At 43.0% G+C, this 21,067-nt stretch overlaps 1 protein-coding gene and 1 pseudogene across 1 annotated transcript in view; both read left to right on the top strand.

The window, feature by feature from the left end:
- Positions 1 to 2,601: 2,601 nt before the first annotated feature.
- On the top strand, positions 2,602 to 4,053 carry LOC121539860 (annotated as a pseudogene).
- Positions 4,054 to 8,271: 4,218 nt separating this feature from the next.
- The window catches only part of LOC121540445 (inactive tyrosine-protein kinase transmembrane receptor ROR1-like), a 196,435-nt gene continuing 183,639 nt past the window's right edge, over positions 8,272 to 21,067 (top strand). Inside the window, exon 1 of the mRNA XM_041849316.2 lies at positions 8,272 to 8,577. Coding sequence (XP_041705250.1) covers positions 8,472 to 8,577 — 106 coding nt within the window. The 5' untranslated portion in view covers positions 8,272 to 8,471. The remainder of the gene's footprint in view (positions 8,578 to 21,067) is intronic.

Below are 21,067 nucleotides of genomic sequence, written 5' to 3' on the forward strand. Positions count from 1 at the left end.
GGCCTCAGGATCTCGTCACGGTTTCTCTGTGCATTCAAATTGCCATCGATAAAATGCAGTTGTGTTCGTTGTCCGTAGCTTATTCCTGCCCATACCATAACCCCACCGCCACCATGGAGCACTCTGTTCACAACGTTGACATCAGCAAACTGCTCACCCACACAACGCCATACATGTGGTCTGCGGTTGTGAGGCCAGTTGGACGTACTGCCAAATTCTCTAAAACAACGTTGATTTATGGTAGAGAAATTAACATTACATTTTCTGTCAGCAGCTCTGGTGGACATTCCTGCAGTCAGCATGCCAATTGCACGCTCCCTCAAAACTCGTAACTGCACATTTTGGAGTGGCCTTTTATTGTCCCCAGCACAAGGTGCACCTGTATAATGATCATGCTGTTTAATCAGCTTCTTGATATGCCACACCTGTCAGGTGGATGGATTATCTTGGCAAAGGATAAATGCTCTCTAACAGGGATGTAAACAAATGTATGCACAACATTTGAGAGAAATAAGCTTAATTGTGCGTATGGAACACTTCTGGGATATTTTATTTCAGCTCATGAATCATGGGACCAACACTTTACATTTTGCGTTTATATTTTTTCTTTCAATTATTTGTTTTGATTCACCAGAATTGTTACATAGCTCGAAGAACCTATCATACACATCTGTCAAAGACGGACAGGTCAAGTGGCGTATGAGGGAGCCCCTCCCCTCATAGTAAAGAGCCACTCGCACGCCCGCTGGATCATTCTCACCTCTCTTGCCCACAGAAGAGTTCTACTCTAGCTCTCCTCAACACAACTTGATCTGTTTTCCTGTTTAACTGTTCACAGGTGTGCAGATGAGGTTACACTGCTGAATGCAGGTTTTTCAGCTTTGTGTTGTGTGACTTTACAGCAAGGAAAGTTTTAGCTTTAGGTAAGAATTAGCTTTGCCTCTTTTTCTTCCTTTTGTCTCCTGTGGTAGCTAGCATGCGGTAGCTGCTGTGGTAGCACACGGATAGCTGCTGCAAGGCTTAGCTAACCTGGCTAGCTCGCCCAAGGCTAGCTATCCTACCAACTAGCTTTTCTACCTGGAAGGGTAGAATTACTAGCTCGTTCTCTCATTTACCTCAACCCACTACAGTGCCACGTTGACTAGACTGACCGTCCTAGCTTCACTGCTTATTGGTCGAGAGCCACACTTTTGTTAATCGCAAGACCAACATAGCGCTAGCTTCCTTCAGCTAACTTTGTGCTAACTAGCTATGCAAACGATAGCTAACTTCACATTGTTAAAGGATTAGCTTCTCTTGCTAGCACTGTGCTAACTAGCTAGGCTACTAGCCCAAGTGGCAAACCCTAAATACGTTTCACTTTGTTCTCAGATTAGCAGTTTTTTGGAGCCATGGAGCCTGCTAGCTCAGCCCAAGGGGTACCAAGCAAGGCCCCTGTCCCAGCACACCCGTGCCCATGTGGGGCCCCCTTGTATGTCATCTGCCTGGGTCTCGAACATGCGGAAGCAGCGTTCGACGACACCCGGTCATGCATCCATCGTGGGAATTCTGCTGCTAACACCTTCCAACAAAGAGTGCGCAGAGCAGCCCAACATGGTTAGTCTCCCACACTGTCTTCGAGCAGGGAGACTACCTCACAGACTCAACCCTCATGGGCTGACATCATGGATGGCTATCCCAAGGACCTTCACCCACTTTTCCAGGGATTGGCTCCAGAGGAGGGAAAATGGGACCTCATCACTGACGAAGATGATGGCAAGGGCATGACTGACCTCCTCCAGGCAGTGGAGGAGGAAGAGGACGAGGAGGCGCAAGCCGTTACCTCTAGGCGCTCTTCCACCCTTAGCGGGGCATTGATGGCGGATGACAGATATTCACTCATTGACCTCTGCAAACGGGCAGCGACCAGACTCCATATTGAGTGGCCCGAACACGTGGGGGGTGGCAGCACAGAGAGGGACTGGTACGAAGGGAGGAAACTCCCCTCTTGCACCGTCTCAGGCAATTAACTCCTCACAGCTATCCCAACTTGCGTGGCGGAAGCCAAATGCAATTGGGACGAACCCTTGACTGGCAAGGTCCAAACTATACTTTTTGCCAGCATGAATGTCAAGGACAACCACCTCAACCCCAGTGCCTTGTCACTAACAGGCACTTTTTGCCTTGGTAAGACGGACCGCTTCTCCGCATCTATCTACCAAAGGGTCTACGTGTCTGCTGCACGTTCTGTACGGGCATTGAATGTTACGTCACTACTGCTGGCTTACCAGGCCAATTTGATGCTAGATGCATAATGTCCTAGCTATCGGTAAGCCTAACCCAGACCCTTGGGATGAGATCTGTGTCATCACCTCTGAGCATCCAGGGGCGCCATTCAAGGCTGTGGCCGTGCCATGAGCCTTACAGTGGTAGGGGAGAGAGCATTGTGGCTCAGCTTGTCCAGCCTGTCAGACAAGGAGAAAGCAGATTTCCTTGATGGTCTTGTTGAGCCGAAGGAACCTATTTGGGCCGGCTGTCGCGGCCATGCTGCAGAAGTGTGAAGCCTTCATCTTCTGCCTGCCCCGTAGACCTGGGAATCGTGGCTACCCGGCCTAACCCTCCATGAGCCAAGGCTCCAGAGACGTAGCGGGCATCAACCCCACAGTTCGGATCCCTAAACAGGGGCCAACAGTGCAGCCGCATCGAGGTCCCGCCCATTTGTTTCCCCTGCAGGGAAGAAGGGGCAGTCAACATAGGAGTACGCTCCCTGTGGCAGAGAGGGGCAGCCAACAGTTCACCCCGTGTCCTGGCCTGCTACCTCTGGGGGAGAGGCACATCTCTGCTCCTAGAACCCTTCCCTTTCTGCAACAACCCATTCTCATGTGTTTGCTCTCATGGAAGACAGCGGGAATCCACTCTGCCCACGAGTGCACTCTGTGCCACGGCTGTCCCCCTGGCTCTAGTTCAAGCAGCCAGGGCAGGAAGACTAATTGTCAATCGGCACCAAGCACTGTCCCCATGTTCCACGCATGTGCAGTCCAGCCATGGGTCTGGTCCAAGGTTACAAAGGGGTACAGACTGCAGTTCACTCTGTGTCCACCCATTTTCAATGGAATTTTGGAATCAGTAGCGACTGGCAACTCGGCATGCATACTAGAGCAGGAAATCTCCTCTCTATTACGCAAAGGGGCTCTCAGGGCGATGCCAGCGGCAGAGAGCCACCTCGGCTTTTACAACCCGGTACTTCCTAGTTCCCCAAAAAGGGGGAGGGGTTCATCCCATTCTGCACCTACGGGTCCTCAACAGCTATCTTACGAACTTCACGTTCCGTATGCTTATGTTCAAAGTGCTGTCTCGCACTATTTGTCGAAGCGACTGGTTCACCTTAGTTGACCTGCAGGATGCTTATTTTCACATAAGCATCCTGCCAGCACACAGGAGGTTTCTAAGGTTTGCTTTTCAAGGCAAGGCTAGCGCTAGATCCCCAACCGTTCAGCAAGTATATAGAGGCAGCCCTCACAACCCTGAGAAACAAGGGGCTGAGAGTCTCCGCCTACATAGACGATTACCTGCTTTGCTCCCCATCCGGGGAGAAAGCGGTATGAGACACGACTTCCCTTGTAACCCACCTCTCCTAGCTAGGGTTCAAGATCAATCAGAAAAATAGCTGTTTGATGCCAACACAGAGAATAGAATACTTAGGCGTAATGCTGGATTGTCTCTTACCAGGCAACACTCTCGGATGACCGCATCGCGTCGTTCTGACAGTGCCTCCCCCTGTCCCACAGGGGGCGCTCGGTCACATTCAGGACGTGCCTCCGAGTGCTGAGGTTGGTGACGTCCACCATCTCAGTAGTACCTCTACGCCTACTGAGGATGAGAGACTTCCAGTGCTATGTGTTTGGTCAACGTCTGTGTATACGGCGTCACCTCAATCGTCAGATAAAGGTGACCTTCGCATGTCTCTTAGCTCCCCGCCACTGGAAGAGGCCTTTGATCTTCGTTCTTGGCACTCCCCTAGGAGTAGTGGCAACAAGGAAAGTGGTGAAGATAGATGCGTCTCTCATGGGCTGAGGCGCAGTTCATGAGTGGAATGCGATAAATGGAGTGTGGACCCCCACATCTCCGCATAACTGACATAAATTAACTTGAATTGCTGACGTTGTTTTTTTGTTGTTTTACTGAAACACTTTCTACACTCCCTTCGGAATTGTCATGTTTTGATCAGAAAGGACAATAAGACAATTCGGACAATCAACAACTTACACAGACTATCTAGGAGGATTATTCTGTGGAGCAGATCTACTGTCCATACGCGTGACTCATGTCCCAGGCTTTCTGAACATAGGAGCAGACTTGTCCAGAGGGAATCCCCATCACGGGGACTGGAGATTTCATCCCCAACTGGTGAAAGACATCTTGGAGAGGTACAGTCAAGCAGCTGTACACGCACTGCCTGTTGTTCTTTGCACTAGCAGGGAACGCACCACTGGGGGTGGACGCGCTGGCATACTCCCCACTCTAGCCAGAGTAAGGGAAGAAGGCTTATCCCTCATCTTGGTAGCCCCTTGATGGCAAGGCAAGCTCTGGATAGCAATGAGCCTTGATAACTCCCGTTACGCAGGGATCTGCTGACCCAAGTGAACTGAGAGATTTTCCACCCTCCCCCTGACGCCATGGCCCTACGGGCCTGGCCCGTGAGAAGTTAAATCTGGTTTCGACAGGCCTGCCTCTCGGAGTCATTGAGACTATCCATAGTGCTAGGGGTCCTCCTACACATGGAAACATGTGGTGTGTTTTCTGAGAAGTAGTGTTGGGCATCCCCTCATACTTTTATGAGTTTATACCGACTAGACGTCACTGCACCTTCATTGGCGCATACTGTACTGTGAGGGTTGATATGTGCCTGGCTTTGGAGAGCATGTGCAATACGGGAGTTGGCCATATTCCACTGTGAGATATCTTGTGTAAGACCAGTTCTCCGATATATTCTCTGATATCTCACCACATTCCCCTACTCTAAGAGTGTGAGGAAGTTCGGCATGCTTGAGAATGATCCAGAGGGCGGACGAATGGCTCTTCAGCATGATGGGAGGGGCTCCCTCATTCGACAGACGTGTCTGATTGATTCTTCGAGCTACTTAGAGATTGTGGTGAATCCCACAGTGAGATATCTCATTCATAATATCAGAGAACCGGGGTTACGCAAGTAACCTTACATTTAATTTTCAGTTAATAGAGGTCATTGTCATGAATAATATGCCTTTGAGACACTGTGTGTGTGTGTGTGTGTGTGTGTGTGTGTGTGTGTGTGTGTGTGTGTGTGTGTGTGTGTGTGTGTGTGTGTGAGAGAGAGAATGTGTGTGTGTGTGTGAGAGTGTGTGTGTCAATTCAATGGTGTGTCATTATGGTAACTATGGATTTCACCATATTATCCTAACATCTCTCCCTTTCATCAAACAACCATCCGTTCTTTAGTCTTTCATACACATGTTAGAGGCATGCCAAGGGGCTGGGGTTTATATAGGAATGCTGAAACCACTCCAGAAGATCCACTGACAATCCCTATCTGTCTTATACTATATCAGAACCAAACTACCTTACCAAAGAATACTGTCTGGGGGAGTGGGAAGGTTTTGATCAGGTTATATAGGCTGCCATGGGTCCCAGCCAGCAAGCCAGGGCTGACAAGGAGTGGGGAAATGGGACGTGAAATGGTGGGCTCGTGAGTCATCCCAGCCCCGTCACTTCAAACGTTGGAGCGCTCAACCGGCTCCCGCCATGCTACTCTGCCGCCAGATGGCCTATCGAGCAGGAGTAGGCAGGATGTGGGACCCGGAGATGCTAAATTGCTACCATTCACTTTTCTCTCCCCCTCAGTATCTAGAAACATGACTTTGACACTGATAAAGTGTGTGTCTGAAGCGTGAAGTGTGTAGGGTAAAATTAAACCAGGTGTATAGTTGGGAGATGGTTATGTGCTTTTAGAAAGGTTTGGAATTGATTATAACCACATTACTCCCCTCTCTTTCCCTTAATCTACCTTCCCCTGTTCAGAAAATAATGAATAACCTCTAGCCTAGCCTGTAAACTCTACAATATTTGGCCCTGGGTGGATTCAGTGTGTGATGTCTCATTCCATGTGTTATAAATTTCAACCTCTTAGTTCTGCCCCAACATTGTGTATACACAAAAAAAAATGCTGGGTTAAAAACAACCCAGCGCTGGCTAAATAGTGGACAGAACACACGTTGGGTCACTTAGTTGGGTTATTGAGCGATGATCTCCGGAATGGCGCAGTGGTCTAAGGCACTGCATCGCAGTGCTAGCTGTGCCACTAGAGATCCTGGTTTGAATCCAGGCTCTGTCGTAGCCGTCCGCGACCGGGAGACCCATGGGGCGGCGCACAATTGGCCCTGTGTCGTCCAGGGTAGGGAATGGCCGGCAGGGATGTAGCTCAGTTGTTAGAGCATGGTGTTTGCAATGCCAGGGTTGTGGGTTCGATTCCCACGTGGGGCCAGTATGTAAAAAAATTACAAAAATAATGTATGCACTCACTAACTGTAAGTCGCTCTGGATAAGAGTGTCTGCTAAATGACTAAAATGGAAATGATCCACCGAGTCAGATCTGGAGGCTTTCAGATAGTTATTTTTCAGAGAGTAAATGTAATTCCGGTTCATCTGTTTTGCTGTATTGTCAACGCGTGAAGGTTTAGTACTGACAATTTTGTACATTAATGAGGCTTACACAAGTTGAGTGCCTCAAGTGCCTATGTGTATCCCAATGTTGGGATATTTACTACTTTGTTATGATATTTAAATATTAATGTTAATAACTGTATATTACAATATCTGAAAGCCATGCTCCCAATAGGCCACGCCTCCTGAAAATAACCTATGGATTACATAAAAAAATACCCATCTGCTGGGTCACCCCAGCATGAAAAGTGAATAAAACCCTGACTGATGGTTAAATTAACCTATGTTTGGGTAATCCAAAGGCGTGGCCTATTGGGAGCGTGGCTTTCAGATAGTTATTTTGGCCACCTATGAGAGTAAATGTCATTCATGTATGTCATGTTAAATTTGTACACTGCCAATTTTAATTTTTGTACTTTTACCCCTTTTTCTCCCCAATTGTTAGTTACAGTCTTGTCCCAAGCTGCACTGCTTCTTGACATGGGATGCAGTGCCTTAGACCGCTGCACCACTCGGGAGGCCCACACATATTTTAATATCATAACAAAGTACTAATCATCACAACATTGGGATATGCTTCAGCAACTGTTTCCCAAGATCTGAGTGCACATTTTGGTTTTTGCCCTAATACTACAAAGCTGATTCTAAAGATCAACTCTTGATGATTAGTTGAATCAGCTGTGTAGTGCTAGGGTAAAATCCTAAATGTGCACCCCTTAGGGTTCCAAGAAACAACATTTGGGAAACCCTGGCTTAGGCAGTTACAGAACTTGTATTCTTGCACAAGCCTTATTAAACTTACACACATCAGTGCTCAACCTTAACATGCCTTGACAATACAACTGAACAGATAATGTGAATTGACATGTACTCTCACGGGTGGCCAAAAACAACATTAATGAAAGCCACGCCCCTACTAAGCCACACCTCCAGTCTTCTGATCTGACCTGGTGGATCATAGCACAATAACCCAGCATCAACAATCCAATTTAAATAAAACAATGGGTTGTTTGTGACTCAACTGGCTGGGTCAAAATAACCCAATGTGTGTTCTGTCCAATATTTACTCAAATTGGGTTGTTTTTAACACAGCATTTTTTAGAGTGTACTGGAGTCATTTCTTTCACCCAAATCAACCTACTTGTGTCTTTCTTATGTTAAAAATATGTTTGAAGAAAGGTGTCATATTGCAGTAGTGTAGTCTATCGTAGGCGAATTGGAACTGTTGATACGATTTTGTAGTATGATTAAATTATTTACGCACACCTTTGCAATACCTGAAGTAGGCCTACTTTTGATCCAGCTTTGCTTCATATACAGCATTACAGGCTAATAGGCTAGATTGTCTGCTAATATAGTCCTATGTGAATGAATATTGTAATAAACTATATACTCAATGAATAAGTCATAAACGGTATGTGCAAATACAGTAGGCGCGATCTGAAGACTTGGAGGTCTTGTACAAAGAAAGATGTATTTTCAACACATGGTGGCGACACATCCAACACTAATCAGAGTCAGATGGCTCGTGCAAGGCAAGCCGCACACCGCATCGAAGTTTTGGAAGCGTGCGCTGAGAGCGCGAAGGAAAGTAGTGGGACTCGGGCAGGGAGAGAGAAGGAGAGAGGGAAAGAGAGAGAACTTCGTGCTTCCATTACACACAGACACGGGATAAAGGACGAGTGCGTGGACAGTTCTTATATACATTTTTGTGTCTTTTCTTTTTAAATCAACGTTTGCACGTGCGCTTACGGTTGTAGTGGATGTAAAGGTATTAGAATATAATCGGGGGAATGTATCCTGATCGGGCAACAGTGACCGACCGTCTTCCGAGATGTCAACTCAACATTCTCCGGGCCATCATGCTACTCCAGGCCGTTCTAGAGATGACTGCGACCGGTAAGAATGTGACTTTTTATTACAGGGTTACAAAGTAATGTCGCATCATCAGAAAAACACGAAACTTTTGATGGCATTAATGTTCATATTTTAAGCCATTAATATGGTGACATGAAAAAAGGCTATTGGTCACTAGCCTATATCAATTTATCCGATTGACTTGTCTCTGTAACAATTTTCATTTCCTCTTTTTATTTGTACTTTTTTCGTGTATTTTTTGGTGGGTGGTTTTCAAATGGTTATATGGACATTAAATTCGTTGTTTTCTTAGGCTTCAAAAGAGGCTACTTGTTTACACAAACATGGGTTATCATTTATTTGGCTACGTTGGTTTATTTATTAATGGTTTTAAAAAATATAAAATTTGTTGTTGTTTTTGGGTGGGGGGGTAGATCAGCTTTAATATTGCAGATAGATTGTAACTTCCGTCAATGTAATTGTCTGCATCACTTCCAATCCCCATATGTTTTTTTTCTCGCAAATATATGTATATATACATACACATATACATACACATACATATACACATACATACATATAAATACATATACATACATATATATATATACATATCCTTTAAAAATATATATTTCCCTTTATTACTTTCCAACCCCACCACCCCTTCCCTAATTGGAGTATACTAGTGAACTACAACGCTTAGGCCTCTACTTCCAGCTTATACATACTATATACATTTTATGGACACAGTCAATTTTACAATAATTCTATTTGGTTTGTTTTTACTCCTGAATTTCCTCTACCCTCAACCTCTCCGATCATTTTCATGATGTCCATCCGGTTAGCCTTGATATGCCATATCTTTCTAACTGTGCTCTTTCACAAAAGCTCTCAACCTATAACCCATATACTTATTATGGATACAGTATGCTTTACATTAGTTAACTTGTTGTTATTAGTTGTTGTTAGTTGTTATTAGTCCCATCCTTCAGCTCCATTCAACACCTCCCATCTATCTCTTAACACCATCCGTATTGGATTTCTATTTCCCATATATTTTTCAACTGTACTGTGATGTTTCACAAAAGTTCTGAACCCTTCTATTCTCAGTGTTTCCACAGATTGTAAATTGAAAATAAACATTTTTGCTAAAAGTATTATTATATTATTGATCGATTGACTATGACCTTTCAGATCACCCAGTAGTGCTATCTGCAGGGTTAGCTCCAGGTAAATATTGCAATCCTTCAGCCATTCCGGGACCTGTGACCAAAAACAAGCTACAAATGGACAGTACCAAAACAAATGATCTAATGATTCTGTCTCTTCGCAGCAAAATCTGCAGAGCTGGGAAGATTGTATCCCCCATATAAATAACATTCTTCTTTAATCAATTATGTTCTTTAATGCAGGACCGACAGACAAGTTCCTTACTTTTTCCCCCTTCCACTTTCCTCTTCCAATTTTGCGGTAATGCTGCAATTATTTGGTTTTAATTTTGGGTAGAGCAGACATTTCCATATGTTTTTGTTAGCTGCATGTGCGACATAACTCCACCAGTCCTACCTATGATATAATTTACGAAGAATATACCTTTTTTAAACATTTTATTTATTTATTTTTTATCAATTAGTAATTTGAGTTTAACCACAATATTTCTTGCATTATTTGTTCTGTCGTTTCTGGAGGATTAAATTGAAACCAACTTTCAATGGCTTGTTTTAGAAAAAGTGATAAATGGGAGATTATTTCCTTTTCAAATAACTGAAAGTGGTCTGTAGTGACGCCTCAAGCACTAGCAATGCAGTGCCTTAGACCGCTGCACCACTCGGGAGGCTGTATTTTTTCATGTTGAGAGCTGGAGAATATACCGTCAGAGAATATTGCAGCGAGATGGGACCACTATTGCTGCACTGTAAAAGATGTCCTGTAATTTTTACAGTAAATTACTGGCAGCACAGTAGCCAGTATGTCACTGTCAATTTACAGTAAATAACTGGCAGCACAGAAGTCATTAAATTACTGTAAATGTACAGGACCTTTGCTGTAACCCCACGGGGGACCAGTATGAAAAATGTATGCACTCACTAATTGTAAGTCGCTCTTGATAAAAGTGTCTGCTAAATGACTAAAATGTCAAAAAATTTAACACAAATGTACTGCATATTACTGGAACTCCTGACTATAGTAACTTTCTGTATTTCTAGAATGTACATTGCATTACTGGAAGCACAGTGGTTAGTTAACTGTTGCAGATTTACAGTGCAGGTAGCTAGTGCCAACGATAGGCAGTAAGTCCTGTTACATGTATTTGATATAGGTATTTCAATATTATCAATACCTATTTTGTAATTTGTATTTCACTGGCCTGAACCACAATTAATGTAACCTATTTTGTAAAAGTTTAATTAGAACATATGTATTTTGTGTTTTCTAAAACAAATATATACTAGCAAGTAGCCCGGTTAACTACAACATTCTCAGTAATGGTAACATCATCTTTTTACTTGCTATGACTGTGGTATATTTTTGTTTACCTTAGTTTAATACACTGACTGTAAGTCGCTCTGGATAAAAGCGTCTGCTAAATGACCAAAATGTAACTGTAAATGTAAAAATGAACATTTGCAAAGCACACTGCTGGGTATTATTCTAATGACCTCCGTCCCCAAACAAGGCCAAATTTGATCAAAATACAAATAGTTTGAGGGTGGAGCTCATTAGAATAATACCCGGCAGTGGTGCTTTGCAAATGCTCATTTTTAACATTCAAATTTTGGTCATTTAGCAGATGCTCATGTCCAGAGTGATTTACAATCAGTGCATTCATCTAAGGTTGACAAAAAAGTAATAGCAAGTAAAAGGTTTCTGTAGCTGTTACTGGGAATGTTTTTGTAATTAAGGATGCATTGGTCTTCGAAATGTCCTGTATTTGTTACAAGATACCTTTTTGATGTAGCTTTTCCCGTGTCTGGCTAGTGCAAAATAGTGATGTTATGTTTGATACTGGAGCTCCGAGCCATGTGTCGAAATCGCTAAGCAGTGTGCTGATACCTGTATCACTTTATCAGAAGCACGTGATCAATGACGTCCGAAACTTTGTTTCGTCGACAACCACGTTATTGGTTTGGTAAAAGACAAAAAGGCTATGCTGCGCACGTGCAACAGGGTGTGGGACATCATCTATAAAAATGTGGCTGCTCTAAATTATTGTGTTGATCAAAGCCTCAAGTAATGAACCTATTTTCTACACAATCGGCTGGAAAACCTCAATGCTTCCGGAAGCTTTGTTTCCCCATCATTAGTGCAAAGTATGTTACTGTAATATTGACGGTAACGTGCCTTCAGCGTCCTGTAAGTCACTGTAAAAGGCAGAGCAATGACACAGTACAATACTGTAAGAAAGTGAATGCCACTGTAATCATATTTTACAGTACATTACTGTAACCACATGAGATTAGTAGGATTTAACAAAGGCTCCCAAGCTGTCTGTGATTACATGACACAGCTTAATATTCAACCATTTGCTGTTTATGACCAGTTATTACTCTGATCTGTCCCCAATATACTTTACATTTTTAGTACACTACAACCACATATCAGTTCAGTTGGTACAGCATTCTCATTAATGGGTGCAACAAATATAGCCGATTACAAGGCACGCCTCAAAATATGTTAATGAGCCAGAGATTCTTTCCCCTCCCACAAAATGTCTCTACAACACACCATCATTTACAGAATGCCGCAGTAAATATAGAGCAAAACAGCACTTTATTGTTAAATTCTAATAAAATAACAGCAATTGCTAACAGTGAATATGTAATTATATAATTTACAGCATACCAAGTCATATTTTGCGTTTTATATCACTTGCACCTGTAGAGGCCTTAACAAAGGCTTCTAAACCAGCAGTGACTATAGGGCAACACAGATCAAAAGGACATAGCTAAATACTCAACCAGTAAAGGTTTGAGACTTGCTGCCACTCTGATCTGTTTCCTATATATACTTAAAAGTTAGGGAACTACTACCACATATCACTTAAATTGGTACAGCACTCTCACTAACGGGTGCAACAAGTATAGCCTCTTACAAGGCACACCTCAGAATGTGTTAATGGACCATAGCGATACCATGCACCCACAAAAGGTATTTGCTGTTCCAAAATTACAATATGGTAACGTATTCTGTGGGGGTGGTACTGAATTACAGTCAATTACTGGCAGCACAGTAGCCAGTAAATTACTGTAGATTTACAGGAAAAGGTTTTTACATAAAACAATTCTGTATAGTAGGGATGTTAAATTTGATACCGGAGATCCAAAGCATGCGTTGAAATCTTAAAGCAGTTTTTTCGAAGCAGTGTGCCGATGCTTGTATCGCTTTATCAGAAGCATGTGATCAATGATGTCCGAAGCTTTGTTTCGTCGAACAACCACCTGATTGGTTTGGTATTGGTTTAGGTAGAAGATAAAAAGGCCACACTGTGCATGCGCTACAGCGTGTGGGACGTTGTCTATAATAATATGGCTGCTCTAAATTATTTTGACCAGCAGGTGCCACTGTGTTGATCAAAGCCTCGAGTAACGAATCACTTTTCGACACAATTAGCTGGAAATGCTCAATGCTTCAGGAAGCTTCATTTCCCCATCACTACAGTATGGTACTGTATTCTATGGGGTGGTACTGAATTACAGTAAATTACTGTCAGCACAGTAGCCAGTAAGTTACTGTAGATGTACAGGAAGAATATATATATATATTTAAATGGTATATTACTGTATTCTGTGGGGTAAAGCATTCTCACTAATGGGCGCAACAAATATAGCCTCTTACAAGGCACGCCTCAAAATGTGTTCATGAGCCAGAGATTAAAAAATATATATACAGCACTTAGGTTATACAGTACTTTACTAGATCTACCCTCCTGTAGGTTTTCGCTCCAACCCCAGGTATTATTAACCTGATTCATCTTATCAACCTGCTAATTATTACAATCAAATCAAATCAAATTTTATTTGCCACATGCGCCGAATACAACAGGTGTAGACCTTACAGTGAAATGCTTACTTACAAGCCCTTAACCAACAATGCAGTTTTTAAGAAAAAAAAAAAAAGTGTTAAGTAAAAAATAACAAATAATTATAGAGCAGCAGTAAAATAACAGTAGGAAGGCTATATACAGGGGGTACCGGTACAGAATAAATGTGCGGGTCACCGGTTAGTCGAGGTAATTGAGGTAATATGTACATGTGGGTAGAGTTAAAGTGACTATGCATAAATAATAAACAGAGTAGCAGCAGCGTAAAAGAGGCAAATAGTCCGGGTAGCCATGATTAGCTGTTCAGGAGTCTTATGGCTTGGGGGTAGAAGCTGCTAAGAAGCCTTTTGGACCTATACTCGGCACGCCGGTACCGCTTGCCGTGCGGTAACAGTCTATGACTAGGGTGGCTGGAGTCTTATACCATTTTTAGGGACTTCCTCTGACACCGCCTGGTATAGAGGTCCTGGATGGCAGGAAGCTTGGCCCCAGTGATGTACTGGGCCGTACGCACTACCCTCAGGTGTGCTAGATTAGGGTTGGAGCAAAAACCTACAGAACTTGTAGCTCTCCAGGAACTGGGTTGGGCAGTCCTTTTGTAGCGGAATGCCATTGAGCCTCCATAATTACATTTACATTTTAGTCATTTAGCAGACGCTCTTATCCAGAGCGACTTACAGGAGCAATTAGGGTTAAGTGCCTTGCTCAAGGGCACATCGGCAGATTTTTCACCTAGTCGGCTCGGGGATTAGAACTAGCGACTTTTCGGTTACTGGTACAACGCTCTTAACCACTAAGCTACCTGCCGCCCCATGCATTGCTATTTACAGTACTGTAATATAGAATTACAGTAGATAACTATGAATGTTTTGCTGTACATTTACTGCTGCATTCCCCAGGCTCCCCCCTTTGATATGCCATATTCCATGCAGGGCTCCGAGCTTCACAATCAGAGGAAATCGATCCTTTGTCTGGATAGGCCAGAAAATTTGACATGTCACTCCCTATGCAAATGAGGTGTCAGTTTCACATTCTACATATTAGCGCCTTGCAGACAGCACCAGCTGAAAGTGGAGACTTTGCTCTTTAGGTGAGCATACAGAAATTAATGTTACGCCGTTCACAGAGCTATCTGTACATAAAATTACGGTTGGAACTGGTCCAGAACCGCTACTAGTCCTAAATAGGGGACTTTACAGCAAAGAGGTTTTAAAGCAAACTCAGTGATACAGTACCGACTGATGCTGAGAGTAATGACTTCAAATGAAGAACATTGGAAAATGTTCAAGAACATTGGGAAATGGCGGCAGTCCAATTTGTTGTTTATTTTAAGACAAAAAGAGCACCTAATTTCACCTTTTTATTTTCGGCAGGGCAGGCTAATGCGTTTCAAGTTTTAATGTCACATGCACAAGTACAGTGAAATGCCTTTCTTGCAAACTCAAAACCCAACAATGCAATAATCAATAACAATGTAATACTAGAAAGAAAAAAAAACACGAGAAAGAAAAATAAATATGAAGAACACAATAAGTAAGTAAGCATACTATATACAGGGTCAGTTCCAATACCATATTTACAATGTGCAGGGATACTGGAGTGATAGAGGTAGATATGTATAGGGGTAAGGTAACTAGGCTTCATGATATAAGATAAACAGAGTAGCAGCAGCTTGTATGTGAGTGGGTGTGCATGTGTGTAGAGTCAGGATAAATGTATTTGCATATTATGTGTGAGTGAGCAGATGATGGGGTGAGTGTGTAGGGCCCTGTGAGTGTGCATAGAGACAGTGCAAAAAGAAAAAGAAAATATCAATAAAGATACTAGGTTAACTCAGATATTCCATGTAGCTATTTTGTTAGCTATTTATCAGTCTTATTGCTTGGGGATAGAAGCTGTTCAAGAGCCTGTTGGTGTCAGACTTGATGCACCAGTACCGCTCGCCGTGCGGAAGCAGAGAGAATACTCTATGGCTTGGGTGGTTGGAGTATTTAACGATTTTCCGGGCCTTCCTACCTCAGCGCCTGATATAGATGTCCTGGATGGCAGGGAGCTCGGCCCCAGTGATGTACTGGGCTGTCCACACCACCCTCTGTAGCGCCATGCGATCGAGGACGGTGCTATTGCCATAACAGGCAGTGATGCAGCCAGTCAAAATGCTCTCAATGGTACAGCTGTAAAACGTTTTGAGGATTTCAGGGCCCATGCCAAACTTTTTCAACCTCCTGAGGGGGAAGAGGCGCTGTGACGCATTCTTCACGACTGTCCGCGTGTTTGGACCATTATAAGTCTTTAGGGATTTGGACACAGAGGAACTTGAAGCTCTCGACCTGCTCCACTGTGGCCCAGTCGATGTGGATGGGGGCGTGCTCGCCCCCCCCCCCGTTTCCTGTTGTCCACGATCAGCTCCTTGGTCTTACTGACATTGAGGTTGTTGTTCTGGCGCCACACTGCCAGGTCACTGACCTCCTCCCTGTAGGCTGACTCATCGTCGTACAGACCTACCACCGTCGTGTCGTCAGAAAACTTGATGATGGTGTTGGAGTCGTGCGTGGCCACACAGTTGTGGGTGAACAGGGAGTACAGGAGGGGACTAAACAAATACTCCTGTGTGGCCCCTGTGTTGAGGGTCAGCGTGGCGGAGGTGATGTTGCCTACCCTCACCACCTGGGGTCGGCCCATCAGGAAGTCTAGGATCCTGTTGCAGAGGGAGGTGTTCAGACCCAGAGTCCTAAGCTTGGTGACAAGCTTGGAGGGGACAATGGTGTTGAACGCTGAGCCATTAGGCCAATATTAGGCTATCCCTAGACATTTGAATTATCTTCACGCCTAGAAGAGCCTCCAGGCTTCCGTCATAACGGTAAATTGTGAATGAGGAAAAAAAAGAATTACAGGGGCAGTTTGGTAAAACTAATCCCGTCCGAATCGTCCACTGGAAAAACGGACATGCCGGGGTAATAATTACATAACCGATGTTCTATAGTAATACTAGTCCCGTGCAAATAGGATTTAAGCCAAACAATCATTCTCCTCCCCACACTTACCCTGTGAAAGGTTATAAACATCATATGACTCTATATAACTGCTGTATATAACCTTCATAACTGCTGTCTATAGGAGGCAGGTGCCCAGATGGTGTCTGTGCCATTATGTCAAGTATTCAATAGTTTGGAACAGAGGTGCTGCCATTGGACATGGATTTCCAATTTTGGTTTGCCCTCTTGTGAATCAAATAGGATTTTCATTTGTTACCCAGTTTGTCTATGTATGATTAATTGCCGGCTAGAGGATGTGTCTGGGTTTGTTTGGATTACATCAGTCCTCCCTATTGGTTTAGGATATTATTTACAATGGTTGGAGGAGGCAGAGCTTTCTAAGGCCATATTCTGGCATGCCACTCTCTCTCAGACTAGAGTCAGGAGCCCGGAATGTTAATCCAAGATACTTGACTGGATGAGTTATAACTTCTTCACATGGGATTTTATAATGGAACAGGAATAGAGGAGGGGGAAAAATCACCCCCTCGTAACCATTTCATATCTCAACTTCTCCAGCAGACTAAAAAGAGGAGTGGAAAGAACCAGCTATTCTGAATCTGCCATGATACAGTCTCATCCTCTTACTCTTTCATAACAGTCAGAGGACTATAACTCATTTGGGTGGAACTACCTCGACTACAGATTTTAACGAGGAAAATGTTGACATTAAAGATACTTTACCTTTGAAAAAACTCACCCCGTGGACTCTGTCTCTGTCACTGTCTCTTTCAGGGAGACTCTGAAAAGTCCTCATCCTCCTCAGCTCTGATAGCTGAGCTCTTATACTCCTTTCTCATCTCTTCTCCTAATGCATAGTACAGTTACTCAGCCATCCACTAGTGCATCTTTAAAAGCCTTCTCAGACGTCCAAGAATGTGGAGGATTAACTATATGTGTGAAACAGATATAATGGGTGAAGTGTGTGTGCGTGCGCGCGTTTGTGTGTGCCTGGCCTGTGTGTGTGTGCGCACATTGTGTATGTGTGTTTTGTGATAGTTTGGGTCCAGTTTGAAGCATCTGGAAAGAAAATAAAGTCGCACACCTATTAATCAGCACTAAGTCATAAATCATACACTCCGCACGCCTTGTTACTTTCAAACAACAGTGTGTAAACTATGTCATGCAATAGCAATTACCTACTTCCCTTTTGTTAATAACCTCATATGTTTGCCAAGTTTATATGGCAGTATTTCTCAACATACACAGTGTTTGGAAGATGATGTCTTGTCTTGGCTTATTCTTTAATTGATGGTTACTTACAGTAATTGATGTTTATACAATTCGTGTGTAGTGTTACATAAAAACTGATAGATGTGGATTAGATCAAAATTAAATATTTTTATTGAAATTAATTTGTTTACCCTCAGTCTCTTTCCTCAAGTTATGGTTGTTGTGTGTTTGGGTTTACAGTGGTTGTACTGGCAACAGTAGTAGAGCTACACTGTTACGGAAAACTTTAAGTTATATGGTAATATTTTGTATTATCAACAGTAATATACTCTGAAACGTTTCATACTGTAAACTACAGTGCATTGTGTGAAAATGTTGTGTTTGGGGAAATAATTGCTTTATTTCGAATGGTACTGTAATTCTACCCTACAGAATACAGTACCGTATTTTTGATAGTGATGTTATGTTTGATACCGGAGGGCCGAGGCATGCGTCGAAATTGCTAAGCAGTTTACTTTGAAGCAGTGTGCCGGTGTGTATCACTTTATCAGAAGCACGTGATCATTACATTACATTACATTACAGTCATTTAGCAGACGCTCTTATCCAGAGCGACTTACAGTTAGTGAGTGCATACATTTTTTTTTTTCATACTGGTCCCCCGTGGGAAACGAACCCACAACCCTGGTGTTGCAAGCGCCATGCTCTACCAACTGAGCTACACAGGACTACGAAAGTTTTATTTTTTTGTGATCCAATTTACATTTTAGTATCCAGAGCAACTTACAATTAGTGAGTGCATACATTGTTCATACTGGCCCCCTGTCCGAAGCTTCGTTTTGTCAAACAACCACCTGATTGGTTTGGTATTGGTTTAGGTAGAAGACAAAAAGGCTACTATGTGCATGCGCTACAGCGTGTGGGACGTCGTCTATAATAATATGGCTGCTCTAAATTATTTTGACCAGCAGGTGCCACTAGTGTACACTGTGTTGATCAAAGCCTTGTTTAATGAACCTATTTTCAACATAATTGGCTGGAAAGCCTCAATCCTTAAAGTAACTTAGTTTCCCCATCACTAATTTTTGGAGCACCAAAGACCTTTTGACCACTATATTTGGTATTTCATATCACTCGCACTTCTAGAGGCTTTAAAAAAAGCTTGCAAACAGACATGGCAAAATGCTCATCCATTTAAGGTTTAAGACTTGCCGTAACTTCAATCTGTCCACTAGACATATTCAATTAATGGGGCACTAAAACCACATAGGAGAAAAATTGGTACAGCATTCTTACTCATGGGTGTAACAAATATAGCCTCTGACAAGGCACGCCTCAACATATGTTAATGAGCCAGAAAGAACAATACCATGCACCCACTAGTGGTCAACATTGTTTTTGACGCTCTAAAGATACAGTACGGTACTGTATTCTGTGGGGTGGAATTACAGTACCATTCGAAATACAGCAATTTTCCCACAATGCACCATCATTTACAGTATGCTGCAGTAAACGTTTTCAAAGTGTTTCACTGATGATAATACCTAAAATGACTGTATAAATTACAGTTTTCCATTACGGTGTATGTCACTCTCCCTTTACAACCTCATGTTATTTCAGCATACGTATTCACTTTCCTTTGTCATCTAAAAGCCTTCTGAGAAACACCATCCCCCAGAAAGCCTAGTTGTTTTGTGTTGGGACTGGGAGTTTTAGTCTTGGGAATATGATTCATGAGGCTAAACATTGTCCACTCTCATGTCATATGCTCATTTTGTCTCTGCTCTGTGCTAGAGAGAGGGTTTCATAAAGTTCTCTATTACAAACTGAAGCCAAGCATGGAAAACCCCTTCCTGTAATTACTGACTCTGCATTGCACAGTGAAGGTGAGGGCATGGCAGTGAAAAAGTATCCTCTGGATATCCCTGGACTCAGAGTTGAACAGATATGAAAAAGAGAGGTTGGCTCTTTGCTGTAGATAGATCTGGCTTATTATTTTTTAGCTCATGTTGTAGCTAAGGGCCTCATTCCCTTTACTCAGTGTAAAAAAATGTGCCTAAATAATCAGTTCTTTGATAGCAGAACGACACTGATTATTTAAGAAGATGCTTAAAAATTTGCTGTAATTAGATATGCATCAGTGCACACCATGGGCTGTGTAGGCTATGCAATAATGTAGGCATTATGCCAACATAGTAAAAATATATCTACATTTCATTACAATTTTCCAGGCTTAGTAGCGTTTATCTGACTTAATGCGTGGGGACCATACTAAAGTTCATTTAAAAGGAGCGTGGATGAAACAAGGATTTTTAAATTCAGCTGTAAATATGTCAGTGTAAATCTCTTAAGCCTGTTTGCATTGCATTAAGGACTTAAAGCTCACAAACATTGCACCGAATGTGGATCTAGTGTTCGTGGATCTAGTGTTCGTGGATCTAGCGTTCGTGGATCTAGCGTTCGTGGATCTAGCGTTCGTCTGCCGATCATTCAGTGCACTGTGTTTTAGGAATCACCCGCTGTCGACGTCTGACTGCCGACATTTTTCAAGCCATTCTACATGTAAAATTGGTGTGCACCCGGTTCACAAACTATGCTCAGAGGTGCTAAGTAATCTCGGCCAGCAAACGTTATTGGTGTCTGAGCCCTTAAGGAACCCGTTGCATGCAGACTGGCAAATCTCTTGCCGCCTACAATTAGGCCTTTGTACGTTACCACGCTCTCTTAGAGCTGATAAAACCCCAACCTTAACAGGCTTCTTAGCCAAAGATTAATATTTATTTAAAAAATATAAATATATATGCAATTTATCAGTCAACAGAGGCATTCTTTCATTTTTCCTTGCTCCGTCCTTAAGTTAAAAAAAAAATTCTCCCAAAGATGTGACAGGCAGCATCAGATTTCTCCCCATGAAGAAGGGCTTTTATGCATTCATAATTTCCCACAGCATCTCGGAACAGATCACTCATAAATGCTTCCCCAGAGCAGAGCAGAGCCAGAGTAGCAGTGGTGGTGGTGATTGGTGATGGGGCTAATGTTGAACCATACATTAGGCTTGGCTGGCTGGCTCGTATATCTAACAAACGGTCTGTCTGAGAAAAGGTAGCCTCCTTGCCTTCTCCCTGCCACCCATGACATCAGGGCTTTGGATGGGTATGCCTTGGCGCTTGGCAGGCTCCCGCTGCCGCCACTCCTGGCTGTTAAACTAAAATCCTCCCAGGATCACTATCCTTCTCTCTCTCGCTCTCGTTCTCTCTTCTTTTTTTTCTCTTCTCTCCCTCTT

The sequence above is a fragment of the Coregonus clupeaformis genome, chromosome 26 (assembly GCF_020615455.1).
Source record: "Coregonus clupeaformis isolate EN_2021a chromosome 26, ASM2061545v1, whole genome shotgun sequence".
In the NCBI taxonomy this organism is placed as follows: Eukaryota; Metazoa; Chordata; class Actinopteri; order Salmoniformes; family Salmonidae; genus Coregonus; species Coregonus clupeaformis.